Source organism: Heptranchias perlo, chromosome 39, assembly GCF_035084215.1.
Source record: "Heptranchias perlo isolate sHepPer1 chromosome 39, sHepPer1.hap1, whole genome shotgun sequence".
NCBI classification, from domain to species: domain Eukaryota; kingdom Metazoa; phylum Chordata; class Chondrichthyes; order Hexanchiformes; family Hexanchidae; genus Heptranchias; species Heptranchias perlo.
In genome coordinates, this window is record NC_090363.1 from 14,296,381 (window position 1) to 14,321,857 (window position 25,477).

Here is a 25,477-nt window from a genome sequence, read left to right on the forward strand (position 1 = left end):
TACCTGCCCTGGGAGCGTTTGATGGGACAGTGTAGAGGGAGCTTTACTCTGTATCTAACCCGTGCTGTACCTGCCCTGGGAATGTTTGATGGGACAGTGTAGAGGGAGCTTTACTCTGTATCTAACCCGTGCTGTACCTGCCCTGGGAGTGTTTGATGGGACAGTGTAGAGGGAGCTTTACTCTGTATCTAACCCGTGCTGTACCTGCCCTGGGAGTGTTTGATGGGACAGTGTAGAGGAAGCGAATTTTTGTCTCCGTATTACAGGAAAGAGGTAGAATTATTGGGGTCCAGTGGATGGATATGAGGCTGTTCCCCGAAGTTAGAAGGCTGAGTTATGCGGAAAGATCATCCGCCCCGGGACTTGTCTCTCTGGTTCGTAGCATGATTGGGGGGCGGTGGAGAGCTTGACAGTGGTCTGGAGAACTTGGATCTAAGAAAGTTGTCCCCTGTTGGGCAAAGGATTCAAGGAGGAGGGCAGGGGGTTAGGGTGGCACAGTTAAAAGTATCGGGTACCAAAGACAGAGGGCTGCCTTCGAGCGAGGATCTGTGCTGGGAGTGCCGGGTCGCTGATTAACTCTCAGATCCCTCTCGTGCTATCGATGCTCTGGGCATCTCCTCAGGGTTTCGAGGGGACAAGTCCGCCCACCAATTGTCACCTGCCGCCCACGTCGCTATCTCTTCACCGTCTCGTCTTCCTCAGGGTCCCTCAGGCGAAGTCATTCAACCACTGCCCATCCAGAGGCGCAAGAAGAGCAAGCGATCGGTGCCCATCGATGGAAGCCAGATCATGTCGGACGAGCTGATGATGGGAGACCAGATTCTCGACTATGCCGATGGAATGGAGGAGATATTCGGATCCCTGAACTCGCTGAAAGTGGAGATCGAGCAGATGAAACACCCCATCGGAACAAAGGAAAATCCAGCCCGTACCTGCAGGGACCTGCAGCTCTGCCATGAAGACTACAAGGATGGTGAGTACCCGTGAAATAATAAATCTCACTGTCCTGTTGGGCAGGTTCACCCGGCCTGAAACGGAAGGCGGTGGGACAGCACAGCCACTCCACCAAGTTCACACTTCCGTCCCTGGGAATCACAGGCAGTGGGTGACTGAGAGTCTTAGGACTCACGGAGACTGGGACTCACGGAGACTGGGACTCACGGAGACTGGGACTCACGGAGACTGGGACTCACGGAGACTGGGACTCGTGGAGACTGGGACTCACGGAGACCGGGACTCGTGGAGACTGGGACTCGTGGAGACTGGGACTCGTGGAGACTGGGACTCACGGAGACTGGGACTCGTGGAGACTGGGACTCGTGGAGACTGGGACTCGTGGAGACTGGGACTCACGGAGACTGGGACACACATACTCTGGGACACGCAGACTCTGGGACTCACGGACTCTGGGACTCACATACTCTGGGACTCACGGAGACTGGGACTCGTGGAGACTGGGACTCGTGGAGACTGGGACTCACGGAGACTGGGACTCGTGGAGACTGGGACTCACGGAGACTGGGACACGCAGACTCTGGGACACGCAGACTCTGGGACTCACGGACTCTGGGACTCACATACTCTGGGACTCACGGAGACTGGGACTCACGGAGACTGGGACTCACGGAGACTGGGACTCACGGACTCTGGGACACACATACTCTGGGACTCACGGAGACTGGGACACGCAGACTCTGGGACTCACGGACTCTGGGACTCACGGACTCTGGGACTCACGGAGACTGGGACTCACGGAGACTGGGACTCACGGAGACTGGGACTCACGGACTCACGGAGACTGGGACTCACGGAGACTGGGACTCACGGACTCTGGGACTCACGGAGACTGGGACTCACGGAGACTGGGACTCACGGACTCTGGGACTCACGGAGACTGGGACTCACGGAGACTGGGACTCACGGAGACTGGGACTCACGGAGACTGGGACTCACGGACTCTGGGACTCACGGAGACTGGGACTCACGGAGACTGGGACTCACGGACTCTGGGACTCACGGAGACTGGGACTCACGGAGACTGGGACTCACGGAGACTGGGACTCACGGACTCTGGGACTCACGGAGACTGGGACTCACGGAGACTGGGACTCACGGACTCTGGGACTCACGGAATCTGGGACTCACGGAGACTGGGACTCACGGAGACTGGGACTCACGGAGACTGGGACTCACGGAGACTGGGACACACGGACTCTGGGACTCACGGAGACTGGGACTCACGGAGACTGGGACACACGGACTCTGGGACTCACGGAGACTGGGACTCACGGAGACTGGGACTCACGGAGACTGGGACACACGGACTCTGGGACTCACGGAGACTGGGACTCACGGAGACTGGGACACACGGACTCTGGGACTCACGGACTCTGGGACTCACGGAGACTGGGACTCACGGAGACTGGGACTCGTGGAGACTGGGACTCGTGGAGACTGGGACTCACGGACTCTGGGACACGCAGACTCTGGGACTCACGGAGATTGGGACTCACGGACTCACGGAGACTGGGACTCACGGACTCACGGAGACTGGGACTCACGGACTCACGGAGACTGGGACTCACGGAGACTGGGACTCACGGACTCTGGGACTCACGGACTCTGGGACTCACGGACTCTGGGACACGCAGACTCTGGGACTCACGGAGACTGGGACTCACGGACTCACGGAGACTGGGACTCGTGGAGACTGGGACTCACGGACTCTAGGACTCACGGACTCACGGAGACTGGGACTCACGGAGACTGGGACTCACGGACTCTGGGACACGCAGACTCTGGGACTCACGGACTCTGAGACTCACGGACTCTGGGACTCACGGACTCACGGAGACTGGGACTCACGGACTCTGGGACACGCAGACTCTGGGACTCACGGAGACTGGGACTCACGGACTCTGGGACTCACGGAGACTGGGACTCGTGGAGACTGGGACTCACGGAGACTGGGACTCACGGACTCTGGGACTCACGGAGACTGGGACTCACGGAGACTGGGACTCACGGAGACTGGGACTCATGGACTCTGGGACTCACGGAGACTGGGACTCACGGAGACTGGGACTCACGGAGACTGGGACTCACGGAGACTGGGACTCACGGAGACTGGGACTCATGGACTCTGGGACTCACGGAGACTGGGACTCACGGAGACTGGGACTCACGGAGACTGGGACTCACGGAGACTGGGACTCACGGACTCTGGGACTCACGGACTCTGGGACACACGGACTCTGGAACTCACGGACTCTGGGACTCACGGACTCTGGGACACACGGACTCTGGGACACACGGAGACTGGGACTCACGGACTCTGGGACTCACGGACTCTGGGACTTATTGCCTCGGTTGGGTTAGTCTCAGGACTGCCTGTAATCAGAACTCATTGGGATAGATTTTGACTTTGGAATCAACGGAAATAAACATCGGGAGTGATATAAAACGGGCTGCCAATCCGCTATCACCCGCTTTACGCTGTCGCACAAAGTCAAGATCTACCCCATTGACTCGTGGACGCGTGGACTCTGGGACTCGTGGACTCTGGGACTCCTTGCCTCAGTTGGAGCTGAGCTGGATCTGGCCCTCATTGAGAGTGAAGTGCTCTGATCCTAGTGATGAGGGTAACCTGATAGCATCTGCCTTTTACTGTTGAGGTCACATTGGCGATCCCTCGGGAAAGCACTTAAAGTGCCAGCCTGGATTATGGGCTCAAACCACTGACGGTGGATAAGCAATGGTGAACATTTAAAGAAATAATTCATAATTCTCAACGAATATACATTCCCTTGAGGAATAAAAACTCCACAGAAAAGTGATCCAACCGTGGCTGACTAGAGAAGTTAAGGATAGTATTAGATTAAAAGAAGGTGCTTACAATGTTGCCTGAGGATTGGGAGGGTTTTAGAAATCAGCAAAGGATGACCAAGAAATTGATAAAGAGGGAGAAAGTTTAATATGAGAGTAAAGTAGCAAGAAATATAAAAACAGATTGTAAAGAGCTTCTACAAGTATGTAAAAAGGAAGAGAGCAGCGAAAGTAAACGTGGGTCCCTTAGAGGCAGAGACAGGAGAAATTATAATGGGGAATAAGGAAATGACAGAGACGTTAAACAAATATTTTGTATCTGTCTTCACAGTGGAAGACACAAAAAAATACCAGAAATAGTGAGGAACCAAAGGTCTAATGAGAGTGAGGAACTTAAAGTAATTAATATTAGTAAAGAAAAAGTACTGGAGAAATTAATGGGACTAAAATCTGATAAATCCCCTAGACCTGATAGTCTACACCCTAGGGATTTAAAAGAGGTGGCTGTAGAGATAGTGGATGCATTGGTTTTGATCATCCAGAATTCCCTAGATTCTAAAACGCTCCCCGTGGATTGGAAAGTAGCAAATGTAACCCCACTATTCAAGAAAAGAGGGAGAGAGAAAACAGGGAACTACAGGCCAGTTAGCCTGACATTAGTCGTAGGGAAAATGCTAGAATCTATTACTAAGGACGAAGTTACAGGGCACTTAGAAAATCATATTATGATTAGGCAGAGTCAACATGGTTTTATGAAAGGGAAATCGTGTTTGAACATTCTATTAGAGTTTTTGAGGGTGTAACTAGCAGGGTGGATAATGGGGAACCAGTAGATGTAGTATATTTAGATTTTCAAAAGGCATTCGATAAGGTGCCACATAAAAGATTGTTACACAAGATTAGGGCCCATGGGATTGGAGGTAATATATTAGCATGGATAGAGGATTGGTAAAGGGACAGAAAAAAGGAGAGTAAAAATAAACGGGTCACTTTTGGGTTGGCAGGCTGCAATTAGTGGGTTACCGCAAGGATCACTGCTTGGGCCTCAGCTGTTTGCAATGTATATCAATGACTTAGATGAGGGGACCAAGTGTAATGTATCCAAGTTTGCTTATGATACAAAGCTAGGTGGGAGAGTAAGCTGTGAGGAGTCTGCAAAGGAATATGGACAGATTAATTGAATGGGCGAGAAGGTAGCAGATGGAGTATAATGTGTGGAAATGTGAAATTATCCACTTTGGTAGGAAGAATAGAAAAGCAGAATATTTTTTTGAAAGGTGAGAGACTAAGAAATGTTGGTGTTCAGAGGGATTTAGGTGTCCTTGTACATGAATCACAGAAAGTTAACACAAAGGCACAGCAGGCAATTTGGAAGGCAAATGGTATGTTGGCCTTTATTGCAAGGGGGTTGGAATATAAGAGTAAGGAGGTCTTGCTGCAATTATATAGGGCTCTGGCGAGACCACCTGGAGTATTGTGTACAGTTCCCATGTCCTTACCTAAGGACGGATATACCTGCCTTAGAGGCAGTTCAATGAAGGTTCACTAGATTGATTCCTGGGATGAGAGGGTTGTCCTATGAGGAGAGATTGAGTAGAATGGGCCTATACTCTCTGGAGTTTAGAAGAATGAGAGGTGATCTCATTGAAAGATATAAAATTCTTAGAGGGCGTGACAGGGTCGTTGCTGAGAGGCTGGTTCCTCTGGCTGTTTTCCGCTGGAGAATCCAGAACTAGGGGTCATAGTCTCAGGATAAGGGGTCAGCTATTTATGACTGAGATGAGGAAAAGTTTCTTCACTCAGAGGGTTGTGAATCTTTGGAATTCTCTACCCCAGAGGGCTGTGGGTGCTCAGTCGTTGAGTATTTTCAAGACTGAGATCGATAGATTTTTGGACACTAATGGAATCAAGGGATATGGGGAATGGGCGGGAAAGTGGAGTTGAGGTTGAAGATCAGCCATGATCTTATTGTAAGGAGTCGCTCAACACCAGGTTATAGTCCAACAGCTTTATTTGAAATCACAAGCTTTCGGAGCTTTGCTCCTTCATCAGGTGCAGTGCACAAGCTGTTGGACTATAACCTGGTGTTTTGCGACTCCTTACATTTGTCCACCCCAGTCCATCACCGGCATCTCCACATCATGATCTTATTGAACAGCGGAGCAGGCTCGAGGGGCCGTATGAGCTACTCCTGCTCCTGTTTCTTGTATTCTTAACCATCACTACCAAAAACAGATTGACTGACCATTTGTCTTCTGTGGCTGTTTGTGGGACCTTACTGTGTGCAAAATGGCTGCCTGGTCTGTCCACAGTGATTGTCTCCAGGTTTTTCTGTCTCCAGGGTTCTTTAATTGGATGTGGTTTTTACACTGTGTTCTCTCCCTCCTCCTCCCCTCAGGTGAATATTGGATTGACCCGAACCAGGGCTGCTCAGCCGATTCCTTCAGGGTTTACTGCAACTTCACAGCTGGTGGAGAGACCTGCCTCTTCCCAGACAAGAAATCCCAAGGGGTGAGTGAAGACTCTGCATCATCCTGGACAAATCTCGGTCCATCACACGCACACGTACACGTACACAAACACACGTACACAAACAAACATACACATACCTCCACAAGTACACACACACACGTACACAGATACACGTACACACACACAGACGCACATGTACACATATAAAAACATACACGTGCACACACTTAAACACATACATGTACACACACATGTACGCCTACACATGCACATGCACACACTCACACATACACGCGTATACACACACACACACACACACACATGTGTACACAAAATTATGGGTCAAAATCCTGGAATTCTGTACCTAACAGCACTGTGGGAGAACCTTCACCACATGGACTGCAGCGGTTCAAGAAGGCGGCTCACCACCACCTTCTCAAGGGCAATTAGGGATGGGCAATAAATGCCGGCCTCGCCAGCGACGCCCACATCCCATGAATGAGTTTTTAAAAATGCATATGCACATGCACGTGCGCACACACGTACTCAAACACACACAAAAGCATACACATATATACAGGTACGCACATGCACACACACATGTAAACACACACATGTATTCAAACACACATTAACACACATGTGCGCACACACATGAACACACACACATACATTCATGTACACACACATATTTACACACACGCACACAGGAATGCGCGCACACAGGTGCGCAGGCACACACACACCAAGTCACGCCCACGAGCACACAGCAAACACACACGTCCACATGTACACCAACACATACCCAGACACACGCCTACACATGCCCACCCACAAACGTGCCCACGCCCACCAACACAAGCACATGCCCACCAACACACATGCACATTCACACACCCACTCACACCAACGCACACACCCACTCACACCAACGCACACACCCACTCACACCAACGCACACACCCACTCACACCAACGCACACACCCACTCACACCAACGCACACACCCACTCACACCAACGCACACACCCACTCACACCAACGCACACACCCACTCACACCAACGCACACACCCACTCACACCAACGCACACACCCACTCACACCAACACACATGTCCACTCATGCCAACACACGCGGACATGCACACACCGACACACGCGTCCACACACACCAACACACAAGCACATGCCCCCGCAGAAAACAGACACACCAACACACACACCCACTCACACCAACACACAAGCACATGCCCCCGCAGAAAACAGACACACCAACACACACACACACACACACACACTTTCTCTTTCTCACTCTTTCTCTTTCTCTCCCTCTCTCTCTCTCGCTCTCTTACCCACAATCTGGTACCATGTGGTTCATGGGGAATACTGGGTGGGGAATCCTCACACTTGTACTGTTGGTTCTGACTCTGACTGAGACTTTGAAAGTCCATCAGACTGCCTCACTTTCTGATTGTGATCTCCAGGTGAAGATGTCCTCGTGGAACAACGAGTACCCTGGGGCCTGGTTCAGTGAGTTCAAACGAGGGGCACAGGTAAGGAATGGGAACTAAGCGGGGCAGGTGAGGGAGACCGGGCCACAGTGGTATGTGTATGTACATGTGTGGATATGTTTATATGTGTGCGTGATGTGTGTGTATGTAATGGGCATCTGGGTGAGGTAGGAGAGGTCACATCAAGACAACCAAACCACGGGGATGAATTAATCATCAGGACAAGAGGACGGCAGCATAGAAAATCATAAGATGAACACCCAAGGCCCAATTTTACACATCAATCAGAATATTAAATCCCGGACCTGGGTCCAGCCTGTTACCCCATTGGCCCCATTATTTCCTCTCTTTAATCAGATCCCGGAGGTCCTGTTCCAATCTAACGTTAGTTTCATTCATTTTCTAACTGACGCGTTCAATGGTGAACTTATTTTCCTCATTTTGTTTGTCCTCAATTTCAAATCTATTTACCTGGAAAGTGTGGCTTCTGATAGGCGAGCAGCACTCTCACCTCGGGGTCAGGAGGTCGTGGGATCAAACCTCACCCCCGGATTGCTGACATTACAGTCAGGTCTGAGGGAGTGTAGTGCTGAGGGAGTGTAGTGCTGAGGGAGTGTAGTGCTGAGGGAGTCCTATTTTGTCTGAGGGAGTGCAGTACTGAGGGAGTCCAGTATTGTCTGAGGGAGTGCAGTACTGAGGGAGTCCTGTATTGTTTGAGGGAGTGCAGTACTGAGGGAGTCCTGTATTGTCTGAGGGAGTGCAGTACTGAGGGAGTCCTGTATTGTTTGAGGGAGTGCAGTACTGAGGGAGTCCTGTATTGTTTGAGGGAGTGCAGTACTGAGGGAGTCCTGTATTGTTTGAGGGAGTGCAGTACTGAGGGAGTCCTGTATTGTCTGAGGGAGTGCAGTACTGAGGGAGTCCTGTATTGTTTGAGGGAGTGCAGTACTGAGGGAGTCCTGTATTGTCTGAGGGAGTGCAGTACTGAGGGAGTCCTGTATTGTTTGAGGGAGTGCAGTACTGAGGGAGTCCTGTATTGTTTGAGGGAGTGCAGTACTGAGGGAGTCCTGTATTGTCTGAGGGAGTGCAGTACTGAGGGAGTCTTATATTGTTTGAGGGAGTCCTGGATTGTTTGAGGGAGTGCAGTACTGAGGGAGTCCTGTATTGTCTGAGGGAGTACAGTACTGAGGGAGTCCTGTATTGTCTGAGGGAGTACAGTACTGAGGGAGTCCTGTATTGTCTGAGGGAGTACAGTACTGAGGGAGTCCTGTATTGTCTGAGGGAGTGTAGTACTGAGGGAGTCCTGTATTGTCTGAGGGAGTGTAGTACTGAGGGAGTCCTGTATTGTCTGAGGGAGTGCAGTACTGAGGGAGTCCTGTATTGTCTGAGGGAGTACAGTACTGAGGGAGTCCTGTATTGTCTGAGGGAGTACAGTACTGAGGGAGTCCTGTATTGTTTGAGGGAGTACAGTACTGAGGGAGTCCTGTATTGTCTGAGGGAGTGTAGTACTGAGGGAGTCCTGTATTGTCTGAGGGAGTGCAGTACTGAGGGAGTCCTGTATTGTCTGAGGGAGTGCAGTACTGAGGGAGTCCTGTATTGTCTGAGGGAGTGCAGTACTGAGGGAGTCCTGTATTGTCTGAGGGAGTGCAGTACTGAGGGAGTCCTGTATTGTCTGAGGGAGTGCAGTACTGAGGGAGTCCTGTATTGTCTGAGGGAGTGCAGTACTGAGGGAGTCCTGTATTGTCTGAGGGAGTGCAGTACTGAGGGAGTCCTGTATTGTTTGAGGGAGTGCAGTACTGAGGGAGTCCTGTATTGTCTGAGGGAGTACAGTACTGAGGGAGTCCTGTATTGTCTGAGGGAGTGCAGTACTGAGGGAGTCCTGTATTGTCTGAGGGAGTACAGTACTGAGGGAGTCCTGTATTGTCTGAGGGAGTGCAGTACTGAGGGAGCCCTGTATTGTCTGAGGGAGTGCAGTACTGAGGGAGTCCTGTATTGTCTGAGGGAGTGCAGTACTGAGGGAGTCCTGTATTGTCTGAGGGAGTACAGTACTGAGGGAGTCCTGTATTGTTTGAGGGAGTGCAGTACTGAGGGAGTCGAGTGATTTGAGACATCCTGAGGTGGTGAAAGGCTTGATGTAAATCCAAGTTCTTTCTTTCCCACACCCTCTCCTCCAGCTCTCCTACGTGGACTCTGACAGTAACCCCATCGGCGTTGTCCAGATGACCTTCTTGCGACTGTTGAGCGTGGCAGCCCGCCAAAACTTCACCTATCACTGCCACCGCTCAGTCGCCTGGTACCAGCTGGCAGCCGACAACTACGACAAAGCCATGCGCTTCCTGGGCTCCAACGACGAGGAGATGTCATTCGACAACAACCCCTACATCAAGGCCATTGTGGACGGCTGTGCGGTCAGTCTCTGCTCTTTCCCGAGTAACGCTCTCCTGTTTGTCTGTAGAACATTGTTACGGAATGTGAAATGAATTTGGGCAGGTTCCGCATTGAGTGCGTGGCCAGGGAATGAACCTGTCCCGTTTTCACCAACAAACTGACACTGGGAGTGTTTGATGGGACAGTGTAGAGGGAGCTTTACTCTGTATCTAACCCGTGCTGTACCTGCCCTGGGAGTGTTTGATGGGACAGTGTAGAGGGAGCTTTACTCTGTATCTAACCCGTGCTGTACCTGCCCTGGGAGTGTTTGATGGGACAGTGTAGAGGGATCTTTACTCTGTATCTAACCCGTGCTGTACCTGCCCTGGGAGTGTTTGATGGGACAGTGTAGAGGGAGCTTTACTCTGTATCTAACCCGTGCTGTACCTGCCCTGAGAGTGTTTGATGGGACAGTGTAGAGGGGGCTTTACTCTGTATCTAACCCGTGCTGTACCTGCCCTGGGAGTGTTTGATGGGACAGTGTAGAGGGAGCTTTACTCTGTATCTAACCCGTGCTGTACCTGCCCTGGGAGTGTTTGATGGGACAGTGTGGAGGGAGCTTTACTCTGTATCTAACCCGTGCTGTACCTGCCCTGGGAGTGTTTGATGGGACAGTGTAGAGGGAGCTTTACTCTGTATCTAACCCGTGCTGTACCTGCCCTGGGAGTGTTTGATGGGACAGTGTAGAGGGAGCTTTACTCTGTATCTAACCCGTGCTGCACCTGCCCTGGGAGTGTTTGATGGGACAGTGTAGAGGGAGCTTTACTCTGTATCTAACCCGTGCTGTACCTGACCTGGACGTATTCGGTGATGACCCCGATCTCCCATCGTGCAGTCTGATCACTCAACATGATGTGTACAGAATATCCGCGAAATGTAGAAAGGTTTCACCGTCTAACACATGAAGAGCAGAAGGTCCATGGACACGAATCCAAACTGGATTCCCCGTCACAGGGGCCTGGGTTACAAAAGGGCGAATGAGCCAGGGGTTTCCTTCTGATCGCTATGCAGTCAATCACTGCTGGAAAGTGTGGGCACTGAGGGAGGAGTGGATCGGGCTGGGCTACGGTCATCGTAGAAAGTGGGCACTGAGGGAGGAGAGGATCGGGCTGGGCTATGGTCATCGTAGAAAGTGGGCACTGGGGGAGGAGAGGATCGGGCTGGGCTACGGTCATCGCAGAAAGTGGGCACTGAGGGAGGAGAGGATCGGGCTGGGCTACGGTCATCGTAGAAAGTGGGCACTGAGGGAGGAGAGGATCGGGCTGGGCTACGGTCATCGTAGAAAGTGGGCACTGAGGGAGGATAGGATCGGGCTGGGCTACGGTCATCGTAGAAAGTGGGCACTGGGGGAGGATAGAATCGGGCTGGGCTATGGTCATCGCAGAAAGTGGGCACTGGGGGAGGATAGGATCGGGCTGGGCTACGGTCATCGTAGAAAGTGGGCACTGAGGGAGGAGAGGATCGGGCTGGGCTACGGTCATCGTAGAAAGTGGGCACTGAGGGAGGATAGGATCGGGCTGGGCTACGGTCATTGTAGATAGTGGGCACTGGGGGAGGAGAGGATCGGGCTGGGCTACGGTCATCGTAGAAAGTGGGCACTGAGGGAGGAGAGGATCGGGCTGGGCTACGGTCATCGTAGAAAGTGGGCACTGGGGGAGGATAGGATCGGGCTGGGCTATGGTCATCGCAGAAAGTGGGCACTGGGGGAGGAGAGGATCGGGCTGGGCTACGGTCATCGTAGAAAGTGGGCACTGGGGGAGGAGAGGATCGGGCTGGGCTACGGTCATCGTAGAAAGTGGGCACTGAGGGAGGAGAGGATCGGGCTGGGCTACGGTCATCGCAGAAAGTGGGCACTGAGGGAGGAGAGGATCGGGCTGGGCTACGGTCATCGTAGAAAGTGGGCACTGAGGGAGGAGAGGATCGGGCTGGGCTATGGTCATCGTAGAAAGTGGGCACTGGGGGAGGATAGGATCGGGCTGGGCTATGGTCATCGCAGAAAGTGGGCACTGGGGGAGGAGAGGATCGGGCTGGGCTACGGTCATCGTAGAAAGTGGGCACTGGGGGAGGAGAGGATCGGGCTGGGCTACGGTCATCGCAGAAAGTGGGCACTGGGGGAGGATAGGATCGGGCTGGGCTACGGTCATCGTAGAAAGTGGGCACTGGGGGAGGAGTGGATCGGGCTGGGCTACGGTCATCGTAGAAAGTGGGCAGTGGGGGAGGATAGGATCAGGCTGGGCTACGGTCATCGTAGAAAGTGGGCACTGGGGGAGGAGTGGATCGGGCTGGGCTACGGTCATCGCAGAAAGTGGGCACTGGGGGAGGAGAGGATCGGGCTGGGCTACGGTCATCGTAGAAAGTGGGCACTGGGGGAGGAGTGGATCGGGCTGGGCTACAGTCATCGTAGAAAGTGGGCACTGGGGGAGGAGAGGATCGGGCTGGGCTACGGTCATCGCAGAAAGTGGGCAGTGGGGGAGGAGAGGATCGGGCTGGGCTACGGTCATCGCAGATAGTGGGCACTGAGGGAGGAGAGGATCGGGCTGGGCTACGGTCATCGTAGAAAGTGGGCACTTAGGGAGGAGAGGATCGGGCTGGGCTACGGTCATCGCAGAAAGTGGGCAGTGGGGGAGGAGAGGATCGGGCTGGGCTACGGTCATCGCAGAAAGTGGGCAGTGGGGGAGGAGAGCATCGGGCTGGGCTACGGTCATCGTAGAAAGTGGGCACTGGGGGAGGAGTGGATCGGGCTGGGCTATGGTCATCGCAGAAAGTGGGCACTTAGGGAGGAGAGGATCGGGCTGGGCTACGGTCATCGCAGAAAGTGGGCACTTAGGGAGGAGAGGATCGGGCTGGGCTACGGTCATCGTAGAAAGTGGGCACTGAGGGAGGAGAGGATCGGGCTGGGCTATGGTCATCGCAGAAAGTGGGCACTTAGGGAGGAGAGGATCGGGCTGGGCTATGGTCATCGCAGAAAGTGGGCACTGGGGGAGGAGAGGATCGGGCTGGGCTACGGTCATCGTAGAAAGTGGGCACTTAGGGAGGAGAGGATCGGGCTGGGCTACGGTCATCGTAGAAAGTGGGCACTGAAGGAGGAGAGGATCGGGCTGGGCTACGGTCATCGCAGAAAGTGGGCACTTAGGGAGGAGAGGATCGGGCTGGGCTACGGTCATCGTAGAAAGTGGGCACTGGGGGAGGAGAGGATCGGGCTGGGCTACGGTCATCGTAGAAAGTGGGCACTGAGGGAGGAGAGGATCAGGCTGGGCTACGGTCATCGTAGAAAGTGGGCACTGGGGGAGGAGAGGATCGGGCTGGGCTACGGTCATCGTAGAAAGTGGGCACTGAGGGAGGAGAGGATCGGGCTGGGCTCTGGTCATCGTAGATAGTGGGCACTGAGGGAGGAGAGGATCGGGCTGGGCTACGGTCATCGTAGAAAGTGGGCACTGAGGGAGGAGAGGATCGGGCTGGGCTCTGGTCATCGTAGATAGTGGGCACTGAGGGAGGAGAGCATCGGGCTGGGCTACGGTCATCGTAGAAAGTGGGCACTGGGGGAGGATAGGATCGGGCTGGGCTACGGTCATCGTAGAAAGTGGGCACTTAGGGAGGAGAGGATCGGGCTGGGCTACGGTCATCGCAGAAAGTGGGCACTTAGGGAGGAGAGGATCGGGCTGGGCTACGGTCATCGTAGAAAGTGGGCACTTAGGGAGGAGTGGATCGGGCTGGGCTACGGTCATCGCAGAAAGTGGGCACTTAGGGAGGAGAGGATCGGGCTGGGCTACGGTCATCGCAGAAAGTGGGCACTGGGGGAGGATAGGATCGGGCTGGGCTACGGTCATCGTAGAAAGTGGGCACTTAGGGAGGAGAGCATCGGGCTGGGCTACGGTCATCGTAGAAAGTGGGCACTTAGGGAGGAGAGGATCGGGCTGGGCTACGGTCATCGTAGAAAGTGGGCACTGGGGGAGGATAGGATCGGGCTGGGCTACGGTCATCGTAGAAAGTGGGCACTTAGGGAGGAGAGCATCAGGCTGGGCTACGGTCATCGTAGAAAGTGGGCACTTAGGGAGGAGAGGATCGGGCTGGGCTACGGTCATCGTAGAAAGTGGGCACTTAGGGAGGAGAGCATCGGGCTGGGCTACGGTCATCGTAGAAAGTGGGCACTTAGGGAGGAGAGGATCGGGCTGGGCTACGGTCATCGTAGAAAGTGGGCACTGGGGGAGGAGAGGATCGGGCTGGGCTACGGTCATCGTAGAAAGTGGGCACTGAGGGAGGAGAGGATCGGGCTGGGCTACGGTCATCGTAGATAGTGGGCACTGAGGGAGGAGAGGATCAGGCTGGGCTACGGTCATCGTAGAAAGTGGGCACTTAGGGAGGAGAGGATCGGGCTGGGCTACGGTCATCGTAGAAAGTGGGCACTGGGGGAGGAGAGGATCGGGCTGGGCTACAGTCATCGTAGAAAGTGGGCACTGAGGGAGGAGAGGATCGGGCTGGGCTACGGTCATCGTAGAAAGTGGGCACTGGGGGAGGAGAGGATCGGGCTGGGCTACGGTCATCGTAGAAAGTGGGCACTGGGGGAGGAGAGGATCGGGCTGGGCTACGGTCATCGTAGAAAGTGGGCACTGAGGGAGGAGAGGATCAGGCTGGGCTACGGTCATCGTAGAAAGTGGGCACTTAGGGAGGAGAGGATCGGGCTGGGCTACGGTCATCGTAGAAAGTGGGCACTGGGGGAGGAGAGGATTGGGCTGGGCTACGGTCATCGTAGAAAGTGGGCACTGAGGGAGGAGAGGATCGGGCTGGGCTACGGTCATCGTAGAAAGTGGGCACTGAGGGAGGAGAGGATCGGGCTGGGCTACGGTCATCGTAGAAAGTGGGCACTGGGGGAGGATAGGATCGGGCTGGGCTACGGTCATCGTAGAAAGTGGGCACTGAGGGAGGAGAGGATCGGGCTGGGCTACGGTCATCGTAGAAAGTGGGCACTGGGGGAGGATAGGATCGGGCTGGGCTACGGTCATCGTAGAAAGTGGGCACTGAGGGAGGAGAGGATCGGGCTGGGCTACGGTCATCGTAGATAGTGGGCACTGAGGGAGGAGAGGATTGGGCTGGGCTATGGTCATCGTAGAAAGTGGGCACTGGGGGAGGAGAGGATTGGGCTCGACTACGGTCATCGTAGAAAGTGGGCACTGAGGGAGGAGAGGATTGGGCTGGGCTACGGTCATCGTAGAAAGTGGGCACTGAAGGAGGAGAGGATTGGGCTGGGCTACGGTCATCGTAGAAAGTGGGCACTGGGGGAGGAGAGGATTGGGCTGGGCTACGGTCATCGTAGAAAGTGGGCACTGGGGGAGGAGAGGATTGGGCTGGGCTACGGTCATCGTAGATAGTGGGCACTGAGGGAGGAGAGGATCGGGCTGGGCTACGGTCATCGTCGAAAGTGGGCACTGAAGGAGGAGAGGATTGGGCTGGGCTACGGTCATCGTAGATAGTGGGCACTGAGGGAGGAGAGGATTGGGCTGGGCTACGGTCATCGTAGAAAGTGGATACTGAGGCGAGGTGCAAGAGAGTCACCGTGGAAACGGGGCCTACTTTATCGTAATAAAATTCTCCACCTTCTCGAGAGAAAGGTAGAAACTGGAGAGTAATCCTGGGGGGAGAGAAAGGGAGGGGGAAACTGGAGAGTAATCCTGGGGGAGAGAAAGGGAGGGGGAAACTGGAGATTAATCCTGGGGGGAGAGAAAGGGAGGGGGAAACTGGAGAGTAATCCTGGGGGAGAGAAAGGGAGGGGGAAACTGGAGAGTAATCCTGGGGGAGAGAAAGGGAGGGGGAAACTGGAGATTAATCCTGGGGGGAGAGAAAGGGAGGGGGAAACTGGAGAGTAATCCTGGGGGAGAGAAAGGGAGGGGGAAACTGGAGATTAATCCTGGGGGGAGAGAAAGGGAGGGGGAAACTGGAGAGTAATCCTGGGGGAGAGAAAGGGAGGGGGAAACTGGAGATTAATCCTGGGGGGAGAGAAAGGGAGGGGGAAACTGGAGAGTAATCCTGGGGGAGAGAAAGGGAGGGGGAAACTGGAGATTAATCCTGGGGGGAGAGAAAGGGAGGGGGAAACTGGAGAGTAATCCTGGGGGAGAGAAAGGGAGGGGGAAACTGGAGAGTAATCCTGGGGGGAGAGAAAGGGAGGGGGAAACTGGAGAGTAATCCTGGGGGGGAGAGAAAGGGAGGGGGAAACTGGAGATTAATCCTGGGGGGAGAGAAAGGGAGGGGGAAACTGGAGATTAATCCTGGGGGGAGAGAAAGGGAGGGGGAAACTGGAGATTAATCCTGGGGGGAGAGAAAGGGAGGGGGAAACTGGAGATTAATCCTGGGGGGAGAGAAAGGGAGGGGGAAACTGGAGATTAATCCTGGGGGGAGAGAAAGGGAGGGGGAAACTGGAGAGTAATCCTGGGGGAGAGAAAGGGAGGGGGAAACTGGAGAGTAATCCTGGGGGGAGAGAAAGGGAGGGGGAAACTGGAGATTAATCCTGGGGGGGAGAGAAAGGGAGGGGGAAACTGGAGATTAATCCTGGGGGGAGAGAAAGGGAGGGGGAAACTGGAGATTAATCCTTGGGGGAGAGAAAGGGAGGGGGAAACTGGAGAGTAATCCTGGGGGGAGAGAAAGGGAGGGGGAAACTGGAGATTAATCCTGGGGGGGAGAGAAAGGGAGGGGGAAACTGGAGATTAATCCTGGGGGGAGAGAAAGGGAGGGGGAAACTGGAGAGTAATCCTGGGGGGAGGGGGAACCTGGAGATAATACCTGGAGTGACAGAAAAGCTAAACACAGGTGGAGTGCGGTTGATGTGGGGATGATCTTGTTTAGTGTCTGACTCCTGTGCGGCCCCACTAACTCCCCGTCTCCTTGTGTCCCGGCCCAGGTGAGGAAGGGCAATGACAAAACGGTGCTGGAGATCAACACTCCTCAGGTGGAGCAGATGCCGTTCGTCGACGTGCTGTTCACCGACTTTGCCGAACCCAACCAAAAGTTTGGATTCGATGTGGGACCCGTCTGCTTCCAGGGCTAAAAAAAACCCCCTTCTCCCCCACCTCACCACGACCAGCGTCACTATCACCGCCACTGACCCCTTTCGCCCACTCCCTCACCCCCTTATCCATAGCTGTCGTACGACCAAGCAACGCCTCGGGAAAAGAGAGAAAACCTCAGCGAGCAACTTGCCATGACGACTGTGTTCTCCGACCTGAAGACCCTCAGAGAACAGTTACATGTTTGTGTGAAGAACAAAGTGTTGAAAAATATATATCAATTTGTCTACTGCTTTCCCCCTCCGCTGTCCCTTTAAGACTTGTTTCCCTCCGCACTGTCCCTTTAAGACCCGTTTGCCTCCCTCCCCTCTCATACTGTCCCTTTAAGGCACGCTTCTCTCCCCCTCCCTGTACTTTCCCTTTAAGACCCGTTTCCCACCCCCTCCCTATACTGTCCCTTTAAGACCCGTTTCCCACCGCCTCCCCCGTACTGTCCCTTTGAGACCAGTTTCCCTCCTCCCCATATTGTCCCTTTAAAACCTGTTTCCCTCCCTCACCTCTGGTACTGTCGCTTTAAGACCAGTGTCCCTCCCCCGTACTATCACTTTAAGAGCAGTTTCCCTCCCCCGGTATAGTCCCTTTAAGAACCGTTTCCCTCCACCCCGTACTGGCCCTTTAAGGCCCCTTTCCCTGCGGTGATAGCGGCCTGGTATGACGTCGGTGTTTTTCTTGTTTAAGGAAAGCGGCAAAAAGAGAAATGTGTTTTTTTTATTAAAAATGTTCTCCATAGATTGTAATATAAAACCACAACAGAGAGAGAGACGATTTTATTTAATTCGCAAACCTGCCGTAAATTGAACCAAACAGCAAATAAAAAGATGAATGAAGTCTGTGAAGCTTTACTAGTAAATATGGTGCTCCAAAAAATTGTATTTACTCTCCTTTAAAAAAAAGGTGCTCAGAGTGTTATTATATGTTTGTAAGTATTTTTTATTTCTAATGTAAAATATATCTATAAATTGCTGCTTGTTGTGTTAATTTTCTGTATAGAAACCCCTGTAGGTGGCTCGTGTGTTTTTAACCCTCCCCCTCTCTCTCTCCCAATGCTTTTCTCTTTTCCTTCACTCTCTCACTCACTAACACATGATCTCCCCATGTCCTGCTGCCATCTTCTCTCTCTCTCTCTCTCCCTCTATCCCTCCCTCACATTTTATACTCTTGACCACAGCCCCCAGTTACAGATCCTGGACCCAGCACATCACCGAGTTACAGTCTTTCATTACAGCCCCCAGTTACAGATCCTGGACCCAGCATATCACCAAGTTACAGGCTTTCATTACAGCCCCCAGTTACAGACCCTGGACCCAGCACATCACCGAGTTACAGTCTTTCATTACAGCCCCTAGTTACAGATCCTGGACCCAGCACATCACCGAGTTACAGGCTTTCATTACAGCCCCTAGTTACAGATCCTGGACCCAGCACATCACCGAGTTACAGGCTTTCATTACAGCCCCCCGTTACAGACCCTGGACCCAGCACATCACCCAGTTACAGGCTTTCATTACAGCCCCCCGTTACAGACCCTGGACCCAGCACATCACCGAGTTACAGTCTTTCATTACAGCCCCCAGTTACAGACCCTGGACCCAGCACATCACTGAGTTACAGGCTTTCATTACAGCCTCCAGTTACAGACCCTGGACCCAACACATCACCCAGTTACAGTCTTTCATTACAGCCCCTAGTTACAGATCCTGGACCCAGCACATCACCGAGTTACAGGCTTTCATTACATCCCCCAGTTACAGACCCTGGACCCAGCACATCACCGAGTTACAGTCTTTCATTACAGCCACCCATTACAGACCCTGGATCCAGCACAAAACTGAGTTACAGTCTTTCATTACAGCCCCCAGTTACAGACCCTGGACCCAGTACATCACCCAGTTACAATCTTTCATTACAGCCCCCCGTTACAGAACCTGGACCCAGCACATCACTGAATTACAGTCTTTCATTACAGCTCTCAGTTACAGATCCTGGACCCAGCACATCACCGAGTTACAATCTTTCATTACAGCCCCCAGTTACAGACCCTGGACCCAGTAGATCACCGAGTTACAGTCTTTCATTACAGCCCCCCGTTACAGATCCTGGACCAGCACATAACCGAGTTACAGTCTTTCATTGCAGCCCCCCGTTACAGATCCTGGACCAGCACATCACCGAGTTACAGTCTTTCATTACAGCCCCCAGTTACAGATCCTGGACCCAGCACATCACCGAGTTACAGTCTTTCATTACAGCCCCCAGTTACAGATCCTGGACCCAGCACATCACCGAGTTACAGTCTTTCATTACAGCCCCCCGTTACAGACCCTGGACCCAGCACATCACCGAGTTACAATCTTTCACTTGCGCTGTTTCATTTTATCGTCTCCTTTTTTTTTGTCTGAGAAATTAAGTGTAGTCGCCATGTGGTAGGTCACTCGCTGTACTGTACTGTTTGTGTCTGAGTGGAGCGAATCTTTTAATAGATCGTAAATCACCAATATCACCCTGCCTGTCTCCCTTTTTTAAAACTTAGTGTGACTACACATCAAAGGTACTTCATTGGCTGTGAAGAGCTTTGGGACTTCCCGAGGTTGTGAAAGGCGCTATATAAATGCGAGTTCGTTCTTTCTTTACTTTGATCAGCTCACGACATGATCTGTAGCACTGGGTTTGTTACACGAGACACACACACACACACACACACACACAGACAAAACACCCACCAAGGGACCAGCACCAACACACGAAAACTTCTTATCATTTTGGGTTTGGTGACATTATGTTCCCCGCGCATTTAGATATGAGACTAATTTATTGAATGCTATTTTAAAATGTTATGCATTAAAATAACATAATATATTGATAAATAAACGCATGCTCCCCCCTCTCGCTGCAAATTTAAATGAGTGGATTCTTCCCAACAGTTGAATGTTTTGACTGGAGGAGGTTGGTCTCTGTAGTGCTGGAGAAATTAATGGGACTGAAAGCCGATAAATCCCCAGGGCCTGATAATCTGCATCCCAGAGTACGAAAAGAGGTAGCCATGGAAATAGTGGATGCATTAGTTGTCATCTTCCAAAATTCTATAGATTATGGAACAGTTCCTGCAGATTGGAGGGTGGCAAATGTAATCCCACTATTTAAAAAAGGAGGGAGAGAGAAAACAGGGAACTACAGATCGGTTAGCCTAACATCAGTAGTAGGGAAAATGCTAGAGTCTATTATAAAGGATGTGATAACAGGACACTTAGAAAATATCAACGGGATTGGACAAAGTCAACATGGATTTATGAAAGGGAAATCATGTTTGACAAACCTACTGGAGTTTTTTGAGGATGTAACTGGTAGAATAGATAAGGGAGAACCAGTGGATGTGGTGTGTTTGGATTTTCAGAAGGCCTTTGATAAAGTCCCACATAAGAGGTTAGTGTGCAACATTAAAGCACATGGGATTGGTGGTAATATAATGGCATGGATTGAAAATTGGTTAATAGACAGGAAACAGAGAGTAGGAATAAATGGGTCTTTTTCGGGGTGGCAGGCAGTGACTAGTGGGGTACCGCAGGGATCAGTGCTTGGGCCCCAGCTATTCACAATATATATCAATGATTTGGTTGAGGGAACCAAATGTAATATTTCCAAGTTTGCTGACGACACAAAACTGGGAGGGGTTCATGAGTTGTGAGGAGGGTGCAAAGAGGCTTCAAGGTGATTTAGACAAGTTGAGTGAGTGGGCAAATACATGGCAGATGCAGTATAATGTGGATAAATGTGAAGTTATCCACTTCGGAAGGAAAAACAAAAAGGCAGAGTATTATTTAAATGGTGATAGATTGGGAAATGTTGATGTACAAAGGGACCTGGGTGTCCTTGTACACCAGTCACTGAAAGCAAACATGCAGGTGCAGCAAGCAGTTAGGAAGGCAAATGGTATGTTGGCCTTCATTGCAAGAGGATTTGAGTACAAGAGCAAGGATGTCTTACTGCAGTTATACAGGGCCTTGGTGAGACCACACCTGGAGTATTGTGTGCAGTTTTGGTCTCCTGACCTAAGAAAGGATATACTTGCCATAGAGGGAGTGCAGTGAATGTTCACCAGACTGATTCCTGGGATGGCAAGACTGTTGTAATAGGAGAGATTGGGTCAACTCGGCCTGTATTCACTCGAGTTTAGAAGAATGAGAGGGGATCTTATTGAAACATATAAAATTCTGATAGGGTTAGACAGACAGGATGGGGGTCCAGAACTAGGGGTCACAGTGTTAGGATACAGGGTAGGCCATTTAGGACTGAGATGAGGAGAAATTTCTTCACTCAGAGGGTGGTGAACCTGTGGAATTCTCTACCACAGAAGGCTGTGGAGGCCAAGTCACTGAATATATTTAAGAAGGAGCTAGATAGATTTCTAGACACAAAAGGCATCAAGGGGTATGAAGAGAGAGCAGGAATGTGGTATTGAGATAAAGGATCAGCCATGATCACATTGAATGGGGGAGCAGGGCTCGAATGGCCTACTCCTGCTCCTATTTCCTGTGTTTCTATATATGGAGATCTAATCCTTCTCCCCCATTTGGCAGGAGTCTAAGGTGCCAGCTCCTGATGGGCAGTCTCCAATGGGCCCTGTTCCAGGACTTCTCGTACTGGTATTGGAGAGATGTCTATGAAGGTCGGGTCATCCCAGCGTTCATGCCTCTGGTGAATGCCCTCCATTGGATCTAAAGGGCCTGGTGTCTGAATAGAGGGGTTTCACACCCGCAGTGATTGCTGGGATAGCGCGGCCTCCATGACTGTCCCTGACTTCCTCCCGCCCTGCAGCCAGTGAAGGCGGGACAGCTTGCGACCAGTGGCCGCACCTTTACCTTGTGGTGCCAGCCGACGCCTGGGATGTCCAGATCAGACCAAGGACGGGCCCGATGACGTCCCCTCAGCCCACACTGGGGCCTCGCAGCGTTTGCTTCACAAAGTGTGCCTCCAGGGCGAGAGTGTTCACTCTGTCAAGCAGATGGGAAACATTTCCTCTGTGGATCCCTCGGGTTTGGAGACTCACAGCCGCGGTGAAGGGTTTCGGTGCGTGTGTGTCAAATACCTGCCTGACCAGAAGGATAATTCTTTGGTGCTGGCGGTCGTGTCGGGCACTGGAGAAATGTGACCCTTTTGAGCATGAGCAGACCCAGCAAACCGGCCCAACCGGTTTGAATGAAATCAATTGCCACCTGCCTGGAGGTAAAGGCTTCAAGCTTCATGTACTAGGGATGGTGTGCAACATGGATGCTGTGGTGCCTCAGTGAAGTGTGAGGGACACGGTTCTGATGAACCGGAGTTGGTGTGGTGCGGGAGCCCTGGGCTTCTCCACCACCCGGGTGTAATGTGTCTGACCCCTCCCCCTCCCCTCGAAAAGCCTGGAGGAACTCATCGACCAGAATTATTCCATGTATATATATCTGAACCCCTCGATTAGATTCCAGCCTGTAACTCACTCCCAGGTATCCATTATTCTATATATAAACCATCTGAACCCCTCGATTAGATTCCAGCCTGTAACTCACTCCCAGGTATCCATTATTCTATATATAAACCATCTGAACCCCTCGATTAGATTCCAGCCTGTAACTCACTCCCAGGTATCCATTATTCTATATATAAACCATCTGAGCCCCTCGATTAGATTCCAGTCTGTAACTCACTCCCGGGTATCCATTATTCTATAAATAAACCACCTGAGCCCCTCGATTAGATTCCAGTCTGTAACTCACTCCCGGGTATCCATTATTCTATATATAAACCATCTGAACCCCTCGATTAGATTCCAGTCTGTAACTCACTCCCAGGTATCCATTATTCTATATATAAACCATCTGAACCCCTCGATTAGATTCCAGTCTGTAACTCACTCCCAGGTATCCATTATTCTATATATAAACCATCTGAGCCCCTCGATTAGATTCCAGTCTGTAACTCACTCCCGGGTATCCATTATTCTATAAATAAACCACCTGAACCCCTCGATTAGATTCCAGCCTGTAACTCACTCCCGGGTATCCATTATTCTATATATAAACCATCTGAACCCCTCGATTAGATTCCAGTCTGTAGCTCACTCCCGGGTATCCATTATTCTATATATAAACCATCTGAACCCCTCGATTAGATTCCAGTCTGTAACTCACTCCCAGGTATCCATTATTCTATATATAAACCATCTGAACCCCTCGATTAGATTCCAGTCTGTAACTCACTCCCAGGTATCCATTATTCTATATATAAACCATCTGAACCCCTCGATTAGATTCCAGTCTGTAACTCACTCCCGGGTATCCATTATTCTATATATAAACCATCTGAACCCCTCGATTAGATTCCAGTCTGTAACTCACTCCCGGGTATCCATTATTCTATATATAAACCACCTGAACCCCTCGATTAGATTCCAGTCTGTAACTCACTCCCGGGTATCCATTATTCTATATATAAACCATCTGAACCCCTCGATTAGATTCCAGCCTGTAACTCACTCCCGGGTATCCATTATTCTATATATAAACCATCTGAACCCCTCGATTAGATTCCAGCCTGTAACTCACTCCCGGGTATCCATTATTCTATATATAAACCACCTGAACCCCTCGATTAGATTCCAGTCTGTAACTCACTCCCGGGTATCCATTATTCTATATATAAACCATCTGAACCCCTCGATTAGATTCCAGCCTGTAACTCACTCCCGGGTATCCATTATTCTATATATAAACCACCTGAACCCCTCGATTAGATTCCAGTCTGTAACTCACTCCCGGGTATCCATTATTCTATATATAAACCATCTGAACCCCTCGATTAGATTCCAGTCTGTAACTCACTCCCGGGTATCCATTATTCTATATATAAAACCATCTGAACCCCTCGATTAGATTCCAGTCTGTCGCTCACTCCCAGGTATCCATTATTCTATATATAAACCATCTGAACCCCTCGATTAGATTCCAGTCTGCAACTCACTCCCAGGTATCCATTATTCTATATATAAACCACCTGAACCCCTCGATTAGATTCCAGCCTGTAACTCACTCCCGGGTATCCATTATTCTATATATAAAACCATCTGAACCCCTCGATTAGATTCCAGTCTGCAACTCACTCCCGGGTATCCATTATTCTATATATAAACCATCTGAACCCCTCGATTAGATTCCAGTCTGTAACTCACTCCCGGGTATCCATTATTCTATAAATAAACCATATTGGGTGCCAGAATGACACACGTTTGCCAACTATTTTTATACAAGGGTCAAATATAACCATCACCTCATGAAGATTATGTTGAGCACAAAGTGCAGTAAGGAATGGTATTGCAGATGCAGTTTAACTATGAAGTGCACCATTCACTTTGGTTGCTTCCTGTTGGTCTGTGGTTGTTGGCAGGTTATTTATCTGTGGGGGGATAGAATAATTGGGCTGTGACAGGAGATCCATGGAGGGTGGGGACCCACGGAGGGACAAAAAGGACCAGGAGAAATTTTGTGTATTTGTCAAGGATGAAATTTTTGAACATTATACTTCATAGTAATGGAGATGTGGAGACACAGGTACAATGAAGAAACATTACTTCCCATGTAATACACATTCCTGCTCCCATTTAATATACATCCCTGCCCCCCCCATGTAATACACATCCCTGACCCCCGTATAATACACACCCCTGCCCCCAATATAATACACATCCCTGACCCCCCCCCATGTAATACACATCCCTGACCCCCGTATAATACACACCCCTGCCCCCAATATAATACACATCCCTGACCCCCCCCCCCATGTAATACACATCCCTGACCCCCGTATAATACACATCCCTGCCCCCAATATAATACACATCCCTGCCGCGCAAATAATACGCATTCCTGCTCCACGTGTAATACACAACCCTGCCCCCCCCGTGTAAAACACACCACAATCCCCGTGTAGTACGCACACCCCAACCCCCGTGCAATACACATTTCTGCCCCTTATAATACACATCCCTCCCAGTGTAATACACGTGCCTGCCCCCCGTGTAATACACATCCCTGCCCCCCCCGTGTAATACACACCCCTGCCCCCCCCCAGTATAATACACATTCCTGCTCCCCGTGTAATATTCTGCCCCCAGTGTAATACACAACCCTGCCCCCCCCGTGTAAAACACACCACAATCC

At 51.5% G+C, this 25,477-nt stretch overlaps 1 protein-coding gene across 1 annotated transcript in view; it reads left to right on the top strand.

Moving 5' to 3' along the window:
• Positions 1-17,269, top strand: part of LOC137305261 (collagen alpha-1(V) chain-like) — a 522,869-nt gene extending 505,600 nt beyond the window's left edge. Inside the window, exons 63-67 of the mRNA XM_067974118.1 lie at positions 703-973; positions 6,224-6,336; positions 7,783-7,851; positions 9,981-10,214; positions 17,123-17,269. Coding sequence (XP_067830219.1) covers positions 703-973; positions 6,224-6,336; positions 7,783-7,851; positions 9,981-10,214; positions 17,123-17,269 — 834 coding nt within the window. The remainder of the gene's footprint in view (positions 1-702; positions 974-6,223; positions 6,337-7,782; positions 7,852-9,980; positions 10,215-17,122) is intronic.
• Positions 17,270-25,477: the final 8,208 nt, after the last annotated feature.